At 39.0% G+C, this 18,555-nt stretch overlaps 1 protein-coding gene across 2 annotated transcripts in view; it reads right to left on the bottom strand.

The window, feature by feature from the left end:
- Nucleotides 1-18,555, bottom strand: part of ACBD6 (acyl-CoA binding domain containing 6) — a 223,456-nt gene that overhangs the window by 12,288 nt on the left and 192,613 nt on the right. For both annotated transcript variants that reach the window (XM_029229804.1, XM_029229803.1), the window contains one exon: nucleotides 15,553-15,583. In XM_029229804.1, the coding sequence (XP_029085637.1) occupies nucleotides 15,553-15,583 (31 nt within the window). The remainder of the gene's footprint in view (nucleotides 1-15,552; nucleotides 15,584-18,555) is intronic.

Below are 18,555 nucleotides of genomic sequence, written 5' to 3'. Positions count from 1 at the left end.
CCTCAAGAAAATATTAGCAAATTGAACTCAACAATGAATAAAAAGAATTATATACCACAGCCAAGTGGGATTTATCCCAGGTGGGCAAGGCTGGTTCAACACTTGAAAATCAATTAATGTAATTCATCGTATCAATAGGCAAAAAAATAAAATCATATGATCATATCAACAGATGTAGAAAAATAACATGACAAAATCTAACACTCATTTGTGATTTAAAAAAACCTCTCAGTTAACTAGAAATTGAGGGGAACTTCCTCAATTTGAGAAGTTCTCAGCTATTTCTTTAAATAAACTTTCTTCTCCGTTCTCCTTCTATTGCCCTGCTGGGATACCTATTATCCTAATGGTGCCCCTCCTGGAAGAGTGAGATAGGTCTTGCAGAATTTCCTCATTTTTAAATGCTATTTCTCTTCCTCCTACTTGTATAAATTTTAGATTTCTATCTTTGAGCTCTCTAATTCTCTCTTCTATGTGGTCTGCTCTGTTTCCAATTTAAAAAAAAAACAAAACAAACATTTATTTACTTTTGGCTGCATTGGGTCTTAGCTGCGGCACATGGGCTCTTCGTTGCGGTTTGCAGGCTTCTCTCTAATTGTGGCATGTGGGCTCTCTAGTTGTGGCGCAGGCTCCAGAGCATGTGGGCTCTGTAGTTGTGCACAGGCTCCACAGTACGTGGGCTCTGTAGCTGCGGCATGCAGGCTCTTTGGTTGTGGCGTGTGGGCTTAGATGACCCGCGGCATGTGGGATCTTAGTTCCCGGACCAGGGATTGAAGCCGCATCCCCTGCATTGGAAGGCGGACTCTCAACCACTGGATCACCAGGGAAGTCCCCTTTCAATGCTTTCTAATGCATTCTTTATCTCATTTATTGAGTTCTTCAGCTCCAAAACTTGTTTGGTTCTTTTTTTAGAGTTTAAATCTCTTTGGCAAAGTATTAGTTCTGTTCATTCATTTTATTCCTGAGCTCACTGAACTGCCTTTCTGAATTTTCTTGTTGTTTGCTGAGTTTCTTCATGTTCACTATTTTGAATTCTCTATCAGTTAGATCGCAATATTCCATGACTTTAAGTTTGGTTTCTGGAGAACTATCATTTTCTTTCTGTGGTAGTGTTACTCTAGTTCTTCATGGTGCTTGATGAGTTGTTCCTCTGCCAGCACATCTGAAGTAGCAACAGGTCAGAAATCAGAGGCTTTCTGTTTTCCAGTAGGTGGCACTATAGCATAAGTTTTTGGTTTCTCTTACCTGAGCTGCCTCTTGTTACATTTGAGAGTTAGCACTTTCTACCCTGTACTGCCCATAACATGTGGCCCCCTGCCCACATTATCAGTTCTTGCATCTCTGGGGTCACTGGTGCCTTGCTTCTGCCAGTGTTGTTGGCATCACCACCTGGTGTACCAAGATGGTGGGCTCTCCCTTGTGTCTGGGATCCCCTGAGTCACAGGCTCTGCCACTGCAGGGGGAGAGTAAGGGAAGGGGGGAAAGCAGGAGTTGTGAGGGCACCTCTTCCGTGTCTGGTATTATAAAGTTAGTGCGCTCTGCCGCTGCAGATTCGGGGGGAGGGGGCAGGTGGCTGGAGGGGTGAGCACATCAGTGGCTGGAGGGGTGGGGTCCCAGGCCCCACTACTGCTGTTGCCCAGTTGCCTGTGGCCGCAGGTGTTGTGTAGCTGGAGTCGTGTGCACTGCCTCCCCGGCTGCTACTGGGTTCTCTGGGGCTGTGGGCTCAGCTGCTGTGGTGGGAAGGCCAGGACTACAGGTACCACCTCCGCTGTTTCCTTGGTTCTGCCTCCTATATGTGTTCCAGTCCACTGACCTTTAGATGTACATATGTGTGGAATTCTCTAGCATCCTGGTGTGTTGGGCAGAGCCACCTTTGTTGAGTTATGAATGTTTTACTGGTTGCAGATTGAAAGGGAGAGACAAAGGTAGATTTTCACTCCACTATGTTGCTGACGTCACTCCTCGGGAACTTCCTCAATGTGATAAAGAACATCTACAAAAAGCCTATAGCTAAAATCATACTTACTGGTGAGAAACTCAAAGCTTTCACACTAAGATCCGGTATAAGGCAAGGATATCTGTTCTCACCACTCCTTTTGAACACTGTACTGGAAGTCCTTAGGTAATGCAATAAGACATGAAAAGGAAATAAAAGATATACAGATTAGGGAAGAAGAAATAAAACTGTCTTTGTTTGCAGATGACATGATAATCCATGTGGAAAATCCAAAAGAACTGACAAAAAAACCTCCTGGAACAAATAAGCAATTATAGCAACGTTGCAGAATATAATGTTAATGTACAAAAGTCAATTGCTTTCCAGCAATGGACAAGTGGAATTTGAAATTAAAAACATAATACCATTTACATTAGCACCCCCAAAATGAAATACTGAGGTATAAACCTAACATGATATTTACCAAGATCTATATGAGAAAAACTATAAAGCTCAGAACAAAATCAACAAACTAAATAAATGGAGAGATATTCCACATTCGTGGATAGGAAGATTCAGTACTGTCAAGATGTCAGTTCTTTCCAACCAAAATCCCAGCAAGTCAGGCTGTGGATAACAACAAACTGTACAGTTTATATGGAGAGGCAAAAGATCCAGAAGAGCCAACACAATATTGAAGGAGAAGAACAAAGCTGGAAGACAGACACTGTCTGACTTCAAGACTTATGATAATGCTATAATAATTAAGACAGTATGGTATTGGCAAAAGAATAGAAAAACAGATCAATGGAATAGAATAGAGAGCCCAGAAACAGACCAACGTAAATACTGGATATAAATATCATGGAGTAAGTCTCTCCAGGAAGGCAGTAAAGGGTGCTGGGACCCTTCCATTGCCTTAATGCACTAGCTAGAACTTCCAATACAATGTTGAATCAAAGTGGAGAGAGTGGACAGCTCTGCCTTGTTCCCAGTCAGAAGGAAAGCATTCAGCACTTTACCATTAAGGATGATGTTAGCTATTGATTTCTTCAGGCTGAAGAAGTTCCCTCTATTCCTATTTTGCTCTGTTTCTTTTTGTTGTTGTTCTGTTTTTGTTTTTTGTTGTTTTTTCCAAATCATGAAGGAGGTTGAATTTTTCAATGGCTTTTTCTACATATATGGAGATGATCATATGTTTTATTTTTGGTTTTGATTTGTCTGATATGGTGAAATACAATGATTTTCAGCTGCTGAACCAACCTTAGATTCCTGGGATAAACACATTTGGTTATAATTACCCTTTTTGTATATTGCTATGTTCAATTTGCTAACATTTTATTAAAGATTTTTTGCATCTATATTCATGAGACATATCAGCCTGTAGTTTTCTTTTCCTCTAGGGTCTTCTTCTGGTTTTGGTATTAGGGTAATGTTAGTCTCACAGAATTAGTTTGGCAGTGTTCCCTCCTCTTATTTTCTGGAAGAGTTTGTGTGTAGAACCAGTATTATTTCTTCCTTAAATATTTAGTAGAATTCACAGTGAAGCAATCAGGGCCTGGAGATTTTGCTGTGGGAAAGTTTTCAGTAACAATTCTCAGTCTCTTCAATAGATATATGGCTATCTAGGTTCTCTATTTCTTTTTGAGAGAATGTTGTTAGTTTGTGTCTTTAGGAAGTGTGTCCATTTACTCTAAGTTATCTAATTTATTGGTAAAAAGCTGTTAATAATGTTCCCTTATTTGCTTCATAATACCTGTAGGGTCTGTGTTGATGATTCCATTTCTGAAATTAATTTGTTTTTCCTCTTCTAAATTGATCTGGCTAGAGGTCTATCAGTTTTATTGACCTTTTTAAAGGTTTTCAATGGTTTCATTGATTTTTGGTTTTCTATTTCAATGATTTCTGCTCTGACCTTTATTTTTATTACAATGCTTATCTTGAGCTTACTTTGCTTTTCTTTTTCAAAAAATTTTTAAGGTAGAATCTTAGATCGTTGATTTGAGACCTTTCTTTTTTAATAAAAGATCCAATTTTCCTCTAAGCACTGTTCTAGCTGCATCTCACAACTTTTGGTGGCATGTTTTCATTTCATTCAATTCAAAATATTTTATTTCTCTTGGAATTTCTTCTTTGACCTATGAGTTATTTAGAAGTGTGTTGAAGTTTCATACAATTAGGAATTTTCCAGGTACGTGTCTGTTATTAATTTCTAATTTAATTCAGTGGTGGTCACAGAGCAAACTTTGTATGATTTCTTTTATGCTTGTTAAGGTTAGTTTTATGGCCTAGAATATGGTCTGTCTTGGTAAATGTTCCATGTGTACTTGAAACAATGTATATTGTGTATATTAGGTGTAATGTTCTATAAATGTCAATTAGGTCAAGTTGCTTGATAGTATGGTTCAAGTCTTTCAAATCCTTGCTGAACTTTTATCTAGTTGCTCTATCAATTACTCATTTATTGCTTGAAAAGGGCTGTTTTTTCCGTGCTTTCTTGAATGCAGAACATTGTGTGTAGGAGGACAGAGGAGGCTGAAGTAAATAATACTATTTACACCCAGAAATGGTCATGCCTTTTCTTCTGTCATGCCATCAGTATGGGTGTTGAGTCAATCTAGTCAGCCGTTGAACCGGGTTTGGTTTTGTTGTTACTACGTATAACCTCAGTGCATCACACACTTAAATTCCTCCAGCTGTGGGCTGCTGCTACCTTACGCTTAGTGTGAGGCCCGGGTGCCTGAGGGTGTTTTTTTTTTTAGAATTCTCACTCCACCCTCAGCTTTCAGTTGTCTCTGCACATCTACCACAGAGGGAATCTCTGTACTTTTTCTCCTCATCCATCGATAAGACTGCTACTGCTTATTACTCAGAGTGAGGCTCATGGTGAGAGTGAGATAGAGTTCTTTGTCCTTTTAGTCTAGTCTCAGTCTTAGGCCCTCAGAGGTGGCAATTTCTCAGTGTTCTTGCATTCTCCCTGCCCCCACAAATGTCAGCCAAATTCTGCCTTGTGTGAAAGAAAACATGTCTTGAGTGGGAACTCCCTGTCCAGCCCCCAGGGGCAAGAGATCTCTGCTTTGTGTCAGCACAGGATCTGGAGCCCAGGGGCTCCCTGTCCTGCCACAGTGGCAGACAGGGTTTGCTTTCACTCCTCCTCCAAAGGCAGTGGATATCTGCCTAGGCCCAGGAACAGGAAGAGAGAATAGAAGAGCTTTCTGCTTTTCCCCCAGTGGCTTAAGGATTTTTCTTTGTATGAAATAAGGGTCTAGGGAAGTGGCAGGATTTCATGCCTGTGTGCCACTGAGGAGGGATCTCTCTGTTCTCAATTTGTCTTACAGCACCCAGTTAATGAAAAAAAGTACATGTGAAAAATCTTTTTGGGTCTGAGGCTCCCAGTTATTCTAAAATGTCACCTTAAGAATTTGTTAATTTTAGCTGTTTTCTTCTTATCTGCTTTTATGGTGGCTGCCTATTCCTTGGGTGCTCTATCAAAGGTGAAACCGTTGGTGTATCTTATAGGGGCTTGTCATTCTTTGGAATTCGGTTTACTTTGCTGACACGCAACTTCTACTATCTGATGGGTTTAAGAAAAGTTACGATTTTGTAGACTATCTAGCATTTTCTTCTTGTTAGTGTGGGAGCAATGTTCTGTTGCAGTTTTCTCTGTCTTAAGTGGAAGCAGAACTCTCCGGGAGTTTCGTCTTAAATGATTTAGTAGTGACGTTTCTTCTTTTGCACTTTGTTGGTACTCATGTATAGATAAAAGAGCTTCTTTCTATGGCTCCCTCGCCTGTCTTCTCTCCCCTGGTGGGTGCTTTCAGCTCAGGGCTCCCTGGCTATATGCTGTGAAGTGGGCATAGAGCCAAGAGCCAAAACCAGGTTGTGATAAGTTACAAATTTGTGACAGCTTTGGTGATTCTTTATATTATCCAGCCTGACAGACTTAGGTACCAAACTCTAATTTATAATAGCACAGACTCAGAGGTGGTTCTAAGGGAACAGTGGTGGAAGGCAGAAATTTTTCTGAGCTAAAATCAGACCATCTGGCAACCCTATCTCTCTGCCTTTAGTGGGATTTCTTAGAAGGCTACTAGAATTATAAATGTTAAATTAATATTTGAATAAGTGAATAGAGAGTAGGAGAAAAAGGTACAGAAAGGCAAATTTGCCTATTCTAATCCTGGGACAGGTGTTAATGGACTGAGATCATGTTTTGGGGTATGCCTTAGATAGGAAGGAAGGCAGAGACAGGATATATTTACCAATAGACTGTTTAGGATTATAACATCCCTTTGAGAGTTTAAAATCATCTCCCCAAATAATGAACATTTTTATTTTACATTTTTGAAAGGTTTTACCATGAATCACTGTACACCAAGTTAGATTCCAGTGGAAGACAGTCTCAAGTTAGATTCCAATGGAAGACAGTCTCTTAGAAAACATAACAAAGTTAAAGACACATTGCCAATATCAAGTAGCTGTGAATAGAGGATATTTATCCTGTTAAAACTAGCTACATGACATTTATATTTTAAGGAATAATCATTTAACATTTTTGCCACAGCTGTCAGTCTCAACTTGTTATGAGAAACACTTGGTTAGGTTTTAAAATTGGAACTTTTTTTTTTAACATCTTTATTGGAGTATAATTGCTTCACAGTGGTGTGTTAGTTTCTGCTCTACAACAAAGTGAATCAGTTATACATACACATATGTTCCCATATCTCTTCCCTCTTGCATCTCCCTCCCTCCCACCCTCCCTATCCCACCCCTCTAGGTGGTCACAAAGCACCGAGTTGATCTCCCTGTGCCATGCGGCTGCTTCCCACTAGCTAGCTATTTTATGTTTGGTAGTGTATATATGTCCGTGCCACTCTCTCACTTTGTCACAGCTTACCCTTCCCCCTCCCCATATCCTCAAGTCCATTCTCTAGTAGGACTGTGTCTTTATTCCTGTCTTACCCCTAGGTTCTTCATGACATTTTTATTTTTTCTTAGATTCCATATATATGTGTTAGCATATGGTATTTGTCTTTCTCTTTCTGACTTACTTCACTCTGTATGACAGACTCTAGGTCCATACACCTGACTACAAATAACTCAATTTCGTTTCTTTTTATGGCTGAGTAATATTCCATTGTATATATGTGCCACATCTTCTTTATCCATTCATCTGATGATGGACACTTAGGTTGGTTCCATCTTCTGGCTATTGTAAATAGAGCTGCAATGAACATTTTGGTACATGACTCTTTTTTTTTTTTTTTTTTTTGCGGTACGCGGGCCTCTCACTGTTGTGGCCTCTCCCCTTGCGGAGCATAGGCTCCAGATGTGCAGGTTCAGCAGCCATGGCTCACGGGCCTAGCCGCTCCGCGGCATGTGGGATCTTCCTGGACCGGGGGCACAAACCCATGTCCCCTGCATCGGCAGGCGGACTCTCAACCACTGTGCCACCAGGGAAGCCCCCATGACTCTTTTTGAATTATGGTTTTATCAGGGTATATGCCCAGTAGTGGGATTGCTGGGTCATATGGTAGTTCTATTTGTAGTTTTTTAAGGAACCTCCATACTGTTCTCTATAGTGGCTGTACCATAAAATTGGAACTTTTAAAGCAGTATCAGAGGAATGAATTTCCCAGTGTATAAATCTGTGATACACGGTAACAACTACCATGGTCTGTCAGATCACACTTTAGCTCAAATCTAACCCAACACTTGAGACTGCTAAGCATGAAGATCAGGCTAAGTAGCTGTGTATTATGGCTGAAGACACTAAGCTGGCCATCTCAGACAAAGGGGCATTAATTTCATACAAATCTGTATGATGATGTGACTTTTCCAGTAGTGAGATATGGTATAGTCTATGAGTACTAACCCAGGGATGGAGCTTAAATTTTTAAGTTTCACATGCAGAGGACTACTGCCAACCAGCTGAGAAAAGGCTTAACTGGGCTGTATAACAATTCCCTAACCTAACCAATGTAAATGAAATTTTAGCTCAACTGTAACTATAAAGTGAGATTTAAATTTGGAATTTAAGGGTTGCAAAATAGTACCTCAGAGTAAGGGATATGGTACCCACAAAGAAAGGAGTTTTATTAACAAATGCCTGGGTTTATGCAAAGACAGACTGATATGAGAGCAAAAGCAATCAGGAAGTTGTAGTAGAAAAAAAAAGACGGGAAGAGAAAGACTGATTTAAAGGACAAGGGGAAAGCACACAGGTGAATCTTACCCCAGTATGAGGAGGGCATTTGTAGTACCTCTTGGAGAGTCACTGTTGATAGGCATCAATTATGTTTATGTTTAGCATAGAGCCTATGGCAGGTATAGGTGCCCAACAGACAGTTTTTGAAAATATATGCTCTGTGCTCCCAATTAGATGGTGAGCTACTTGATTATATGCTTTTCTATATTCTCCTCCTCATCTAACACAGTATTAGGGATTAGTATTTGCTCAAAATTCATTAGTTAATTGATTTCTCTGCCTTTGGCATCGTCAGTGAAGCACAGTTCACAAGGCAGAGTCCTCTTTCAGAAATGTATGAGCTGCCCTCCCCCTCAAAATGGACAAAGACAAAGAAGATGACAGCGGGATGAGAAGGAAAGGGTGCTAACATTTTACCAAATTAATGAGGGGATACTGGTGCCCACAATGTGCTGGGAAATACAAAAACAGTCATAAGCCCATCTCAGAAAAGCCTGAGCAAGCCTATAGGGATTAGAACAGTTGCTGAATTTACGGTACCCTGGGAACCTCTATTTGTCAAGTGCCATAGATGCAGCCCTGACACTGGCACAGGTGAAGATGAATTTTCATTCAGAGCAGTGAGCCTTCTGACTCCATTAATCCTCAGGGTTTTGATGATGAATTTCTTTCTTTTTTTATTTTATTTATTTTCACTCTAATGCCTCCTCCCACTGCCCTGTAACAGCGTGCAAGGAACAGAACAGATGGTGCTTTACGTGGAAGACCAAGGGCTCACAAGGATACAAAGCCTGCCCACTCTGAAATCACATGACTGCACGTGCAAGGAAAAGCCCTGATTTCCCCTGGGAGACACAGATGCAATGATGTTAGTATTCCCAGTGGAGGGGGAGGAGGGGAGGGCTAACAGGCCATTTACAAGGAAGCCCACACTTACACTAATATACTCTTCAGCAGGGACCATGTTTAAGTCACAAAATAACGGGAGGACCAATATCTGAAGATTCAGAAACACCAAAGGAAAACAGAGGCGAATGAAGGTTTTAGTATGCTGCTACGCAAAGCGCATGTAGAGCGAACTAGTAAGGACATACAGTAGTAGAACACTGGCCTCTAGTTAACCTGCCATTGGCTCTGACCCAGTTTTAATCGGAAGAAGGCAGGATTTACAACCTGCTTAAGAATGGAGTTTGACAACTGCTATAATCAGAAGAGCTGTCAACACAAGGACAGCTGTCAAGCCAAACTGTAATTCATAAAAAATAATAGCTAAGCCCCCAAGACATCCCCAACATTGTCTGCAATCACTGGATTTAACTATATTTATAGTGTTATGAAAGTTCCAAGAATAGATTAAGGGTCCTAAAATAAAATAAAATCAACAAATAGCTATTGAGTGCCTATTAAATAAAAAGATTAAATAACATTAAATGACCAAATGGATAAAATATGCCCAGCAGATTCCCTGGCATATAGTAGGTGCTTAATAAATGGCAATTATTATTATTGTTATATGCCAAGCTCTGTTTTGACAACCTTAAAATCGGGCAAAAGTCTAGTGACCTAGTAAGAAAATCTAAATTAAAAATTAATCACACCTAAAGTGATCATTAAAGTATTAATTTCACAAAACATTCCTGAGTTGTCAGAATATTTTAGTTTTATATATTTGTAATGCCAAAACCTCTAACTAATGATATTACTGGAATGTTTAATTATCTTGATTATAACATATATGGTATTTGTTTTGTTCTTTCTACAATGAATAATATAATCTGAGAGATAGATAGAAATAGAAATCATTTTACTAGATCAATTTTGGGCAGGATTCCTGAATCAGGGATAATTTTTATGATTGTCTAAACTCTCAGTGAACAGAAATAGGAATATGCAGGTGCACAAATGGACACATATATATGTGTTTACTCACAAGTACAGTTTTGAAAAATAGCCTGACCCACTGACCAAGGTGACCAACGATAAAAGACTTTCATTTATTTCTATAAAAGACTATCTTCCACAAAATAATGTGTGCTTTAAAAGGATACTAGGACTGTAATTATTTACAGAGTTATGAAAAGACGAGTGGAAGTGGAATCAGAAGATCTGGACAAGTGTCTTGGCTCTGCCACCTACAGCTTGTGTTACCCTGTCAAGGTCATTTCACCTATCTGGACTTCAGTTTTTCATCTGCAAATGTAGGAAAACAAGGCCTAGCTCAGACATCTGTTGGAAAGGTTAGGAGATTTTATATATGAAAACAGTAACACCACCATCTTATATCTGCCTAGGTCTGGATTTTTTTTTTGTATGTGTCTAAACTTTATTAGAGTATAAAATACATACAGAATAATACCAAAACAATAAACATAAACTTTCTTAAGATAAATTTATCCATGTAACTAGCACACAGATCAAGAATCAGCTCATCATTAGAATCTCAGAAGCACCCCTGCCCTGTTAATCCCTTCCAAATGCCACCTACCCAGTTCCCCAAGGTGACCATTATCCTGTCTGCTAATGCTGGAGATGAGTTTTTCCTGTTTTTGATCTTCATATAAATGGAAGCATATAGTACATACTGAGTTCAGGATGCCAGATACAAAACAGTACGTTCATGAGATTCATCATTTTACACTCAGTGTCTCTTTTACAATTCCATTGCATTATCTTTCTGTACTGCCTTTTAGAACTACCTTTCAGTTCACCATAATTTTTTTTGTGCCAATTCTGCACTTTAACCTATTCATATTGTAAGATTTCTATATTTTTTCTCTTATTGAAGTTCTATTTGATTCTCTTTCAAATCTGCTTGTTCTTTTTTGGAGTGTCTTGTTCCTGTGTTCTTGATTCCTTGATTTTATACAATCTTTTTCTGATAATTTCTATCCAATAGTTTTACTTAAATTCCTTAAAGTCTAATCCTGTGGTTTACTATGTCTGCTGACATTCACTCAGGTGTAATCTGTAATTCTGGATTGTGAGCTCATTTTCAGCAGAACTTCTTTGTGTAGGAATTTTGTGCTGCATTGGTTGGGGATGTGTCTCTCAAGAGAAGTTTAGCATTTGCTTCTGCCAGTTCCTTTAGGGGTAACCAGCCTAGTACACTTATGTTAATTTCTCAACTTGAGAATTTCTGAAACAGAGTATAAATTTAAACCCCAAACTTGCATGAGGTGGGGCTTTTCTTCCACCCAGATTCTGGTCTGTGGCAGATAAGCTTGTTTTCTTTCCTTACAACTAGTGGGTCACCTTTTTCTAATCTAATCTAATTTAACTTTTTTTTCCTACCGAGGATGCAGTCCTTTGAAAGTGCTGGCTTACTCTGGATGCAGGTCTCAGTTCCAACTTCCCATTACTCAAGAAGCAACATTTCCAGGGTTTGCTGGCATTGAAACCCAAGCCCACAGTTTCCCCAGATTAGACAGTGTTAACTCACACACTAGCATTATGGTTATCGGGTCCTTGTTTATTGGCTGGGAGGTGAAGGACACCCAATGTCTGGGGACATCTGTTACCTTGAAAAGGATGTTTGGTATATTTTATCCAGCAAGTAGTAGGTGCTCATTAAATATTTGTTGAATGAATGAAATATAATTAAGTTGTATTTATAGTACTAATAGAGCCTATGATATTTAGATTTAAAATAATTTAAATTTGAAATAATTTAAACTGAATCTTCAAATAGATACATGCATACAGTTCCAAATACAGAAGTCATTAAAGGGTTTATAGGAAAACACTTTTATCCTGTGCTTGTATTCTAGCGCCACACTTCTTCCCTTAGGCAACCAACATTCACTTTTTGTGTATCGTTCCACTTACTAGCAAATGTGTACAGATATATTCATGGCAGCACAGCATATGCACTGTTCTGCACCTTATTCCTTTCACTTAACAATATATCTTAGAGACTTTTCCATATCAGTACATAAAGAATATACAGCTTATTTAGAAGCCAGTCAGAAAGACCTTTGAGGGACTTTCCTGGCGGTCCAGTGGCTAAGACTTTGTGCTTCTGATGCAGGGGGCGTGGGTTTGATCCCTGGTCAGGGAACTAAGATCCCACATGCCGCACGGTGCAGCCAAAGGGAAAAAAAAAAAAAATCCCAACCCTGCTGCTATACAGAAATGAAGTTTACACATATCAAACTTAAATGGACACATTCCCACATCTGTAAAGGCATTCACCCCTAACGGTTAACTAAGGATGACAGAGTGACTCATCTACATTCTCAAGGGCATGTTTAGTCTGGTTTAACTGTTTCTACAGTTTCTGGATGGAGAAATGAAAGGAAAACACAAAACATGCCACAGAGAAGGCACTAAAAAATGTCTAATGAGTGAATGAAAGAAGGAATGAGGGGATGAAAATAAGAACTGATTTAGCACAGCACCTGGTTGCATTGGTGGAGTTGTCTTTCTAAGCCGAGCAGTGAACTCTGGACCTTATGCACGTATATTGAATTAAAAAGTTTGTCTGGCTTCTTGAAGCTAGGCATCAGGAAGAAGGCGCAGCTCTGAATTTTAGGCTGAGGGCCTCACAACCACTGTTGAAGAGTTTCCTTTTTTCCCTTTCAGATTATCTGTGGTTGTTTGACTAATGTCAAGTTCAAACAGCTAGGGAGGTAGCTGAGAAACGTTTTTTCCTGGGTCGAAAATTCGAGTTAAGAGTAGCCAGCATTTGGTGATGTCAGAGGAGCTATCTGACAGAATTCTATAAACACCTTTGCAGAGTGAGAGATGTGAGTGCTGTGGAAGGAGGCAGGGGAAGGCATTTGTTTTTCTCTCCTTTCCTGGTAAATCTAGATATATGGGTTTGAATCTCTGGCTCCCTTAGGTAAGTTTATTAACTTCTTTGAGTTTTGATTTCCTCATTTATAAACTGGGGAAAACAATAATTACTTCGGAGGGCTGTTCATAGAAAGGAGCCTCGTGATTACCTGTATACTGTGATAGATATGCACTTTTTTTTTTTTTTTTTTTTTTGGCTGCCTTGGGTCTTTGTTGCTGCACACGGGCTTTCTCTAGTTGCGACGAGTGGGGGCTACTCTTTGTCGCGGTGCACGGGCTTTTCATTGTGGTGGCTTCTCTTGTTGTGGAGCACAGGCTCTAGGCGTGCCGGTTTCAGTAGTTGCAGCACGTGGGCTCAGTAGCTGTGGCTCATGGGCTCTAGGGCACAGGCTCAGTAGTTGTGTAGCACGGGCTTAGCTGCTCCGTGGCATGTGGGATCTTCCCAGACCAGGGATTGAACCCATGTCGCCTGCAATGGCAAGCGGATTCTTAAGCACCGCACCACCAGGGGAGTCCTGGATATGCGCATTTTTAATGGCATACCTTTCAAAGGCATTTGGTAACACAGAATATACATGTATGCATATATGTGTGTATATATATGCAATTTAAAATAACTATTTTAAGTACAGAATACAGAGGATATAAAGGCTAATTAAACAAGTTTTTGGCTATTACAAGTAATGCTACAATACATGTTCTTAATTATGTCTCATTATATACATTTTGGGGAGTATTTCTAGGGAATATACTAGAAGTGAAATTGCTGGATTGTATGGTATGTGTACCTTCAACTTCACTAGACTTTGTCAAATTCATCTCCAAAGTGATTGCAACAGTTGACACTCACACAGCAATGTACGAGAGTTCTTGTTCCTCTACATCCTAATGCTAATCTTTGTAAATGTTTACATGTTGCCAATCTGTGTGAAGTTATATCTAAATGTGTTAACCTGCATTCCCTGATTATCGTTGGGAGACAATTCTCCATGGGACTCTCATGTTTCTGCACCCCTTGTGAGCAGAGGTAATGACAGCTTTTATTCTGGACTGTCTTTCCAAAAATGTTTATATAGTGAACAGCCTTCAACAACAGAGGTACTGTTTATTTCCAGAGTGGAAGGCAGGTTTGTTTATTGTCCAGTACAGTAAACATATGTGTTCTCCGGAGCAAAGGTTGAGCAGGTCTTCTGGCAGCTTATTATAAAAGACTAGAGTTCCCTAAGCTTAGGATTTCTAAGCTATGACACACTATGTGTGCAGGACCTACCTGGGCTTTTCTTCATAGCTCCAGTGGGACTCAAGGGGAAATAACACAAACACAAAGCTCATGCTGCTTGCTGTGCTGTGAATAATAGTCTTTTGTCTCTGATCCATGAGTTGTGTGTCTTTTGCCCGCATCCATAAGACTGTACCAAGCTAATTTGTTGGTCTGCAAGCAGAGTACAATATCAGACTGTTCATAGTTCTTGAAAGTTACTGGTGAAGGTGAGCATCTTGTTTATCGGTTATTTGGCTCTTCCCATTTATGAGCTGACTATCTGTTTTTTGGAGTCTATTTTTTCCATTTGATTGTCTTTTTTTTTAAAAATAAATTTATTTAATTTATTTATTTTTGGCTGTGTTGTGTCTTCATTGCTGCACACGGGCTTTCTCTAGTCGTGGTGAGTGGGGGCTACTCTTCGTTGTGGTGAGTGGGCTTCTCATTGCAGTAGCTTCTCTTGTTGTGGAGCATGGGCTCTAGGCGCGGGCTTCAGTAGTTGTGGTGCACGGGCTCAGTAGCTGTGGCTTGTGGGCTCTAGAGCGCAGGCTCAGTAGTTGTGGCACACGGGCTTAGTTGCTCTGCAGCATGTGGGATCTTGCCGGACCAGGGCTCAAACCCGTGTCCCCTGTGTTGGCAGGCAGGTTCTTAACCACTGCGCCACCAGGGAAGCCCTGATTTTCTTCCTTACTGACTGGGAGATGTTCTTGATATATTCTGGTTTAAATATCGATGGCTGTCTTTTATTCAACCATATTCACACCCAAATAGATTAAAAGTAACAACACTTTTTCTGGTACTTTACAGTTTACAAAATACTTCAATATCTTTTACCTCACTGAAATTACCCAGTAGCTCTTTGAGAGCCATATTATTTCCATTACAGATTATCCTCTGTTTTACAGATTACTTAAGTGAAGATTAGTTAACCACGCTAATCAGCTAATGGGGGAAATAAGTTAAAAAATAAAATCTATTTTTCTTCACTTCAACTACATCAAGAAAGCATTTCTTATAGGAGAGATTCTAGCCCCTAAGTGACAGTGATTAGCATCTTACTTGTCACTGACAGTAGCAAGAATGAAATAATAAATTTTCAAAAGGAGACTGGAGGAGCCTCCATTTCTATTGATTGTATAGAAATGCTCAATTTACTGTGAATGTGTCCATAAGAATTTTAACATATCTCCAACTTTACAGGTTATTAATCTGTTTTTTTTCTTTTTTTTTTTTTTAGTTATTGTATTTCTGCTAGTGGCTAGGCATTTTTCTAAGCACTATGTTGGGCTGGACAAAATTGAGATAAACAAATAGAAGTCAAATATAATTAGTAATAATTTAAAAGCATCTTACCATAATGTAGAGCTGTTTGACCTTCATTGTCCTATAAAAGAAACAAACAGTATATTTTAGAACCTAAGGTATTGCAAAAGTATGAAGGTACATATGCTACAGCAAATATATATGATATACCAAAGTTCCATAGGTTTAAAAGATACAGAAAGGAAGTCAGTTCTCTGAGCCTCACAGTAACTTTTGACCAAACTCTCCATCTAGGAGAAAAGGAGAATGCTGAATGGTGACTTGTACACTACAGCAGCTACAGTTAGAATGACAGGATGACCAGACCTGCAGTTAGTGGCAGAAAAATGGACTCTGTATATCACTTATCTTGCTAGTATTATAGTGTGTTTTTCTAAGCACATTCCCAAAACCTATCTAAGAAGTCTATGATTTACAGTAAGAGTTAGTAGCTTTTTAATCCCTTTTCAAAGATTCACTGATTCCAGGCTTATAACACTAGGTTTCCCAATCATATCAAATATCATAAATGTGATTTCAAAGCACACAAAGTCCTACAAGTTGTTAAAGTCAAGAGTTCCCACATATACTCAGGAAACTCCAACTGTTCAGTTAATTTTTTTATTCCTTTAAAACCAAGATGCTCTAACTACATAAACTGGTTATAGCACAGATAAGTCTTTTTTAGCAATGCTATTTCTTTTAACTTAATTTTAATTTTATATTGGAGTATAGTTGATTTACAATGTTGTTAGTTTCAGGTGTACCGCGAAGTGATTCACTCATACGTATACCTATATCTATTCTTTTTCAGATTCTTTTCCCATATAGGTTATTACAGAATATTGAGTAGAGTTCTCTGTGCTATACAGCAGGTCCTTGTTGGTTATCTATTTTATATATAGTAATGTGTCTATGTTAATTTCAAACTCCTAATTTATCCCTCCCCCCGCCTCTCCCCTTCGGTAAACATAAGTTTTTGAAATCTCTGAGTCTGTTCTGTTTTGTAAATAAGTTCATTTGTATCATTTTTTTGGATTCCACATATAAGTTACAACATATGATATTTGTCTTTCTCTGACTTCATTTAGTATGATAATCTCTAGGTCCATCCATTTTGTTGCAAATGGCATTATTTCATTCATTTTTTTAAGGCTAATATTCTATTGTATATATGTACTACGTCTTCTATATCCATTCCTCTGTTGATGTACACTTAGGTCGCTTCTACGTCTTAGCTACTGTAAACAGCGCTGCAATGAACACTGGGGTGCACGTATCCTTTCAAACCATGGTTTTCTCCAGATATATGCCCAGGACTGGGATTGCTGGGTCATATGGTAGTTCTGTTCTTAGTTTTTTAAGGAACCTCCAGAGTGGTTGTACCAGTTTACATTCCCACCAAAAGTGTAGGAGGGGTTCCCTTTTCTCCACACCCTCTCCAGCATTTATTGTTTGTAGACTTTTTGATGATGGCCATTCTGACTGGTGTGAGGTGATTCCTCATTGTAGTTTTGATTTGCATTTCTCTAATGATTAGCCATGTTGAGCATCTTTTCATGTGCTTTTTGGCCATCTGTATGTCTTTCTTTAGAGAAATGTCTATTTAGATCTTCTGCCCACTTTTTGGTTGGTTTTTTTTTTTTTTGATATTGAGCTGAATGAGCTGTTTGTAAATTTTAGAGATTAATCCTTGGTCGGTTGCTTCGTTTGCAAATATTTTCTCCCATCCTATGGGTTGTCTTTTCATTTTTATTATGGCTTTCTTTGCTGTGCAGAAGCTTTGAAGTTTAATTAGGTCCCAATTGTTTATTTTTGTTTTTATTTTCATTACTCTAGGAGGTGGATCCAAAAAGATATTGTTGCAGCTTATGTCAAAGAGTGTTCTGCCTACGTTTTCCTCTAAGGGTTTTATAATATCCGGTCTTACATTTAGGTCTTTAATCCATCTTGAGTTTATTTTTGTGTATGGTGTTAGGGAGTGTTTTAATTTCATTCTTTTACATGTAGCTGTCCAGTTTTCCCAGCACCATTTATTGAAGAGATTGTCTTTTCTCCATTGTATATTCTTTCCTCCTTTGTCATAGATTAGTTGACCACAGCTGTGTGGGTTTATTTCTGGGCTTTCTATCCTGTCCCACTGATCTATATTTCTGTTTTTATGCCAGTACCATACTGTTTTGATTACTGTAGCTTTGTAGTAGTCTGAAGTCAGGGAGCCTGATTCCTCCAGCTCTGTTTTTCTTTCTCAGGATTGCTTTGGCTATTCAGAGTCTTTTGTGTTTCCGTACAAATTTAAAGCTTTTTTGTTCTAGTTCTGTGAAAAATGCTATTGGTAATTTGATTGGGATTGCATTGAATCTGTAGATTGCCTTGGGTAGTATAGTCATTTTCACAATGTTGATTCTTCCAATCCAAGAACATGGTATATCTTTCCATCTAAGCAATGATATTTCTTAAGCTGAGAGCAGGTGATCACATTACATGAGCAACACATAATCATGATTAAGTACAGGTGAAAAGTAGAATTTAGTAGTTTAGTTTATATGCATTTAGTATGTGCATGGCCATTATTAAGCCCCTGGTAATTAAGAATAAATGATTAACCATTATTGTGAATAACTGAGACAGGGTGGTATTATGATTTAAATCAACTACTCTTGGACAAGCCATATCTACCTTTCCCATTTCCTAAAAGCTGAATGTGGCAGTTGGTTCCCAGAAGGTTTTGGGTGTGGTTCTTTCTATTTAATCTCCTAAGAAGAAAAGCAAAAAGCTGCCACAGAGAGCTTATTTTCTGGTTCAGATAGGTAGTAAGAAAAAAGTCATGCCTTAAGGGCTTTTTAACACCTAGAGAAGCTTGGCAGGGATAACAGCTGGTGGGGGTAGAGAAGCAACTTTGAGGCAATACAGTTTAATTAAACTGTTTCCTACCAGGGAATAAGAGTTCTCATTGGATTTGGAGGTGAGGGGTGGGTGGGTGGGAGGAGATATGAAAGTAATTTTGAGGAACCCTGTGAGTAGGGTAGACTCGTCTGAGGTGCAACAGTGGCT

Source organism: Monodon monoceros, unplaced genomic scaffold (genome assembly GCF_005190385.1).
Source record: "Monodon monoceros isolate NGI ecotype Baffin Bay Population unplaced genomic scaffold, NGI_Narwhal_1 Super_Scaffold_18, whole genome shotgun sequence".
In the NCBI taxonomy this organism is placed as follows: Eukaryota; Metazoa; Chordata; class Mammalia; order Artiodactyla; family Monodontidae; genus Monodon; species Monodon monoceros.
This window is presented reverse-complemented; position numbering and strand designations above follow the sequence as displayed.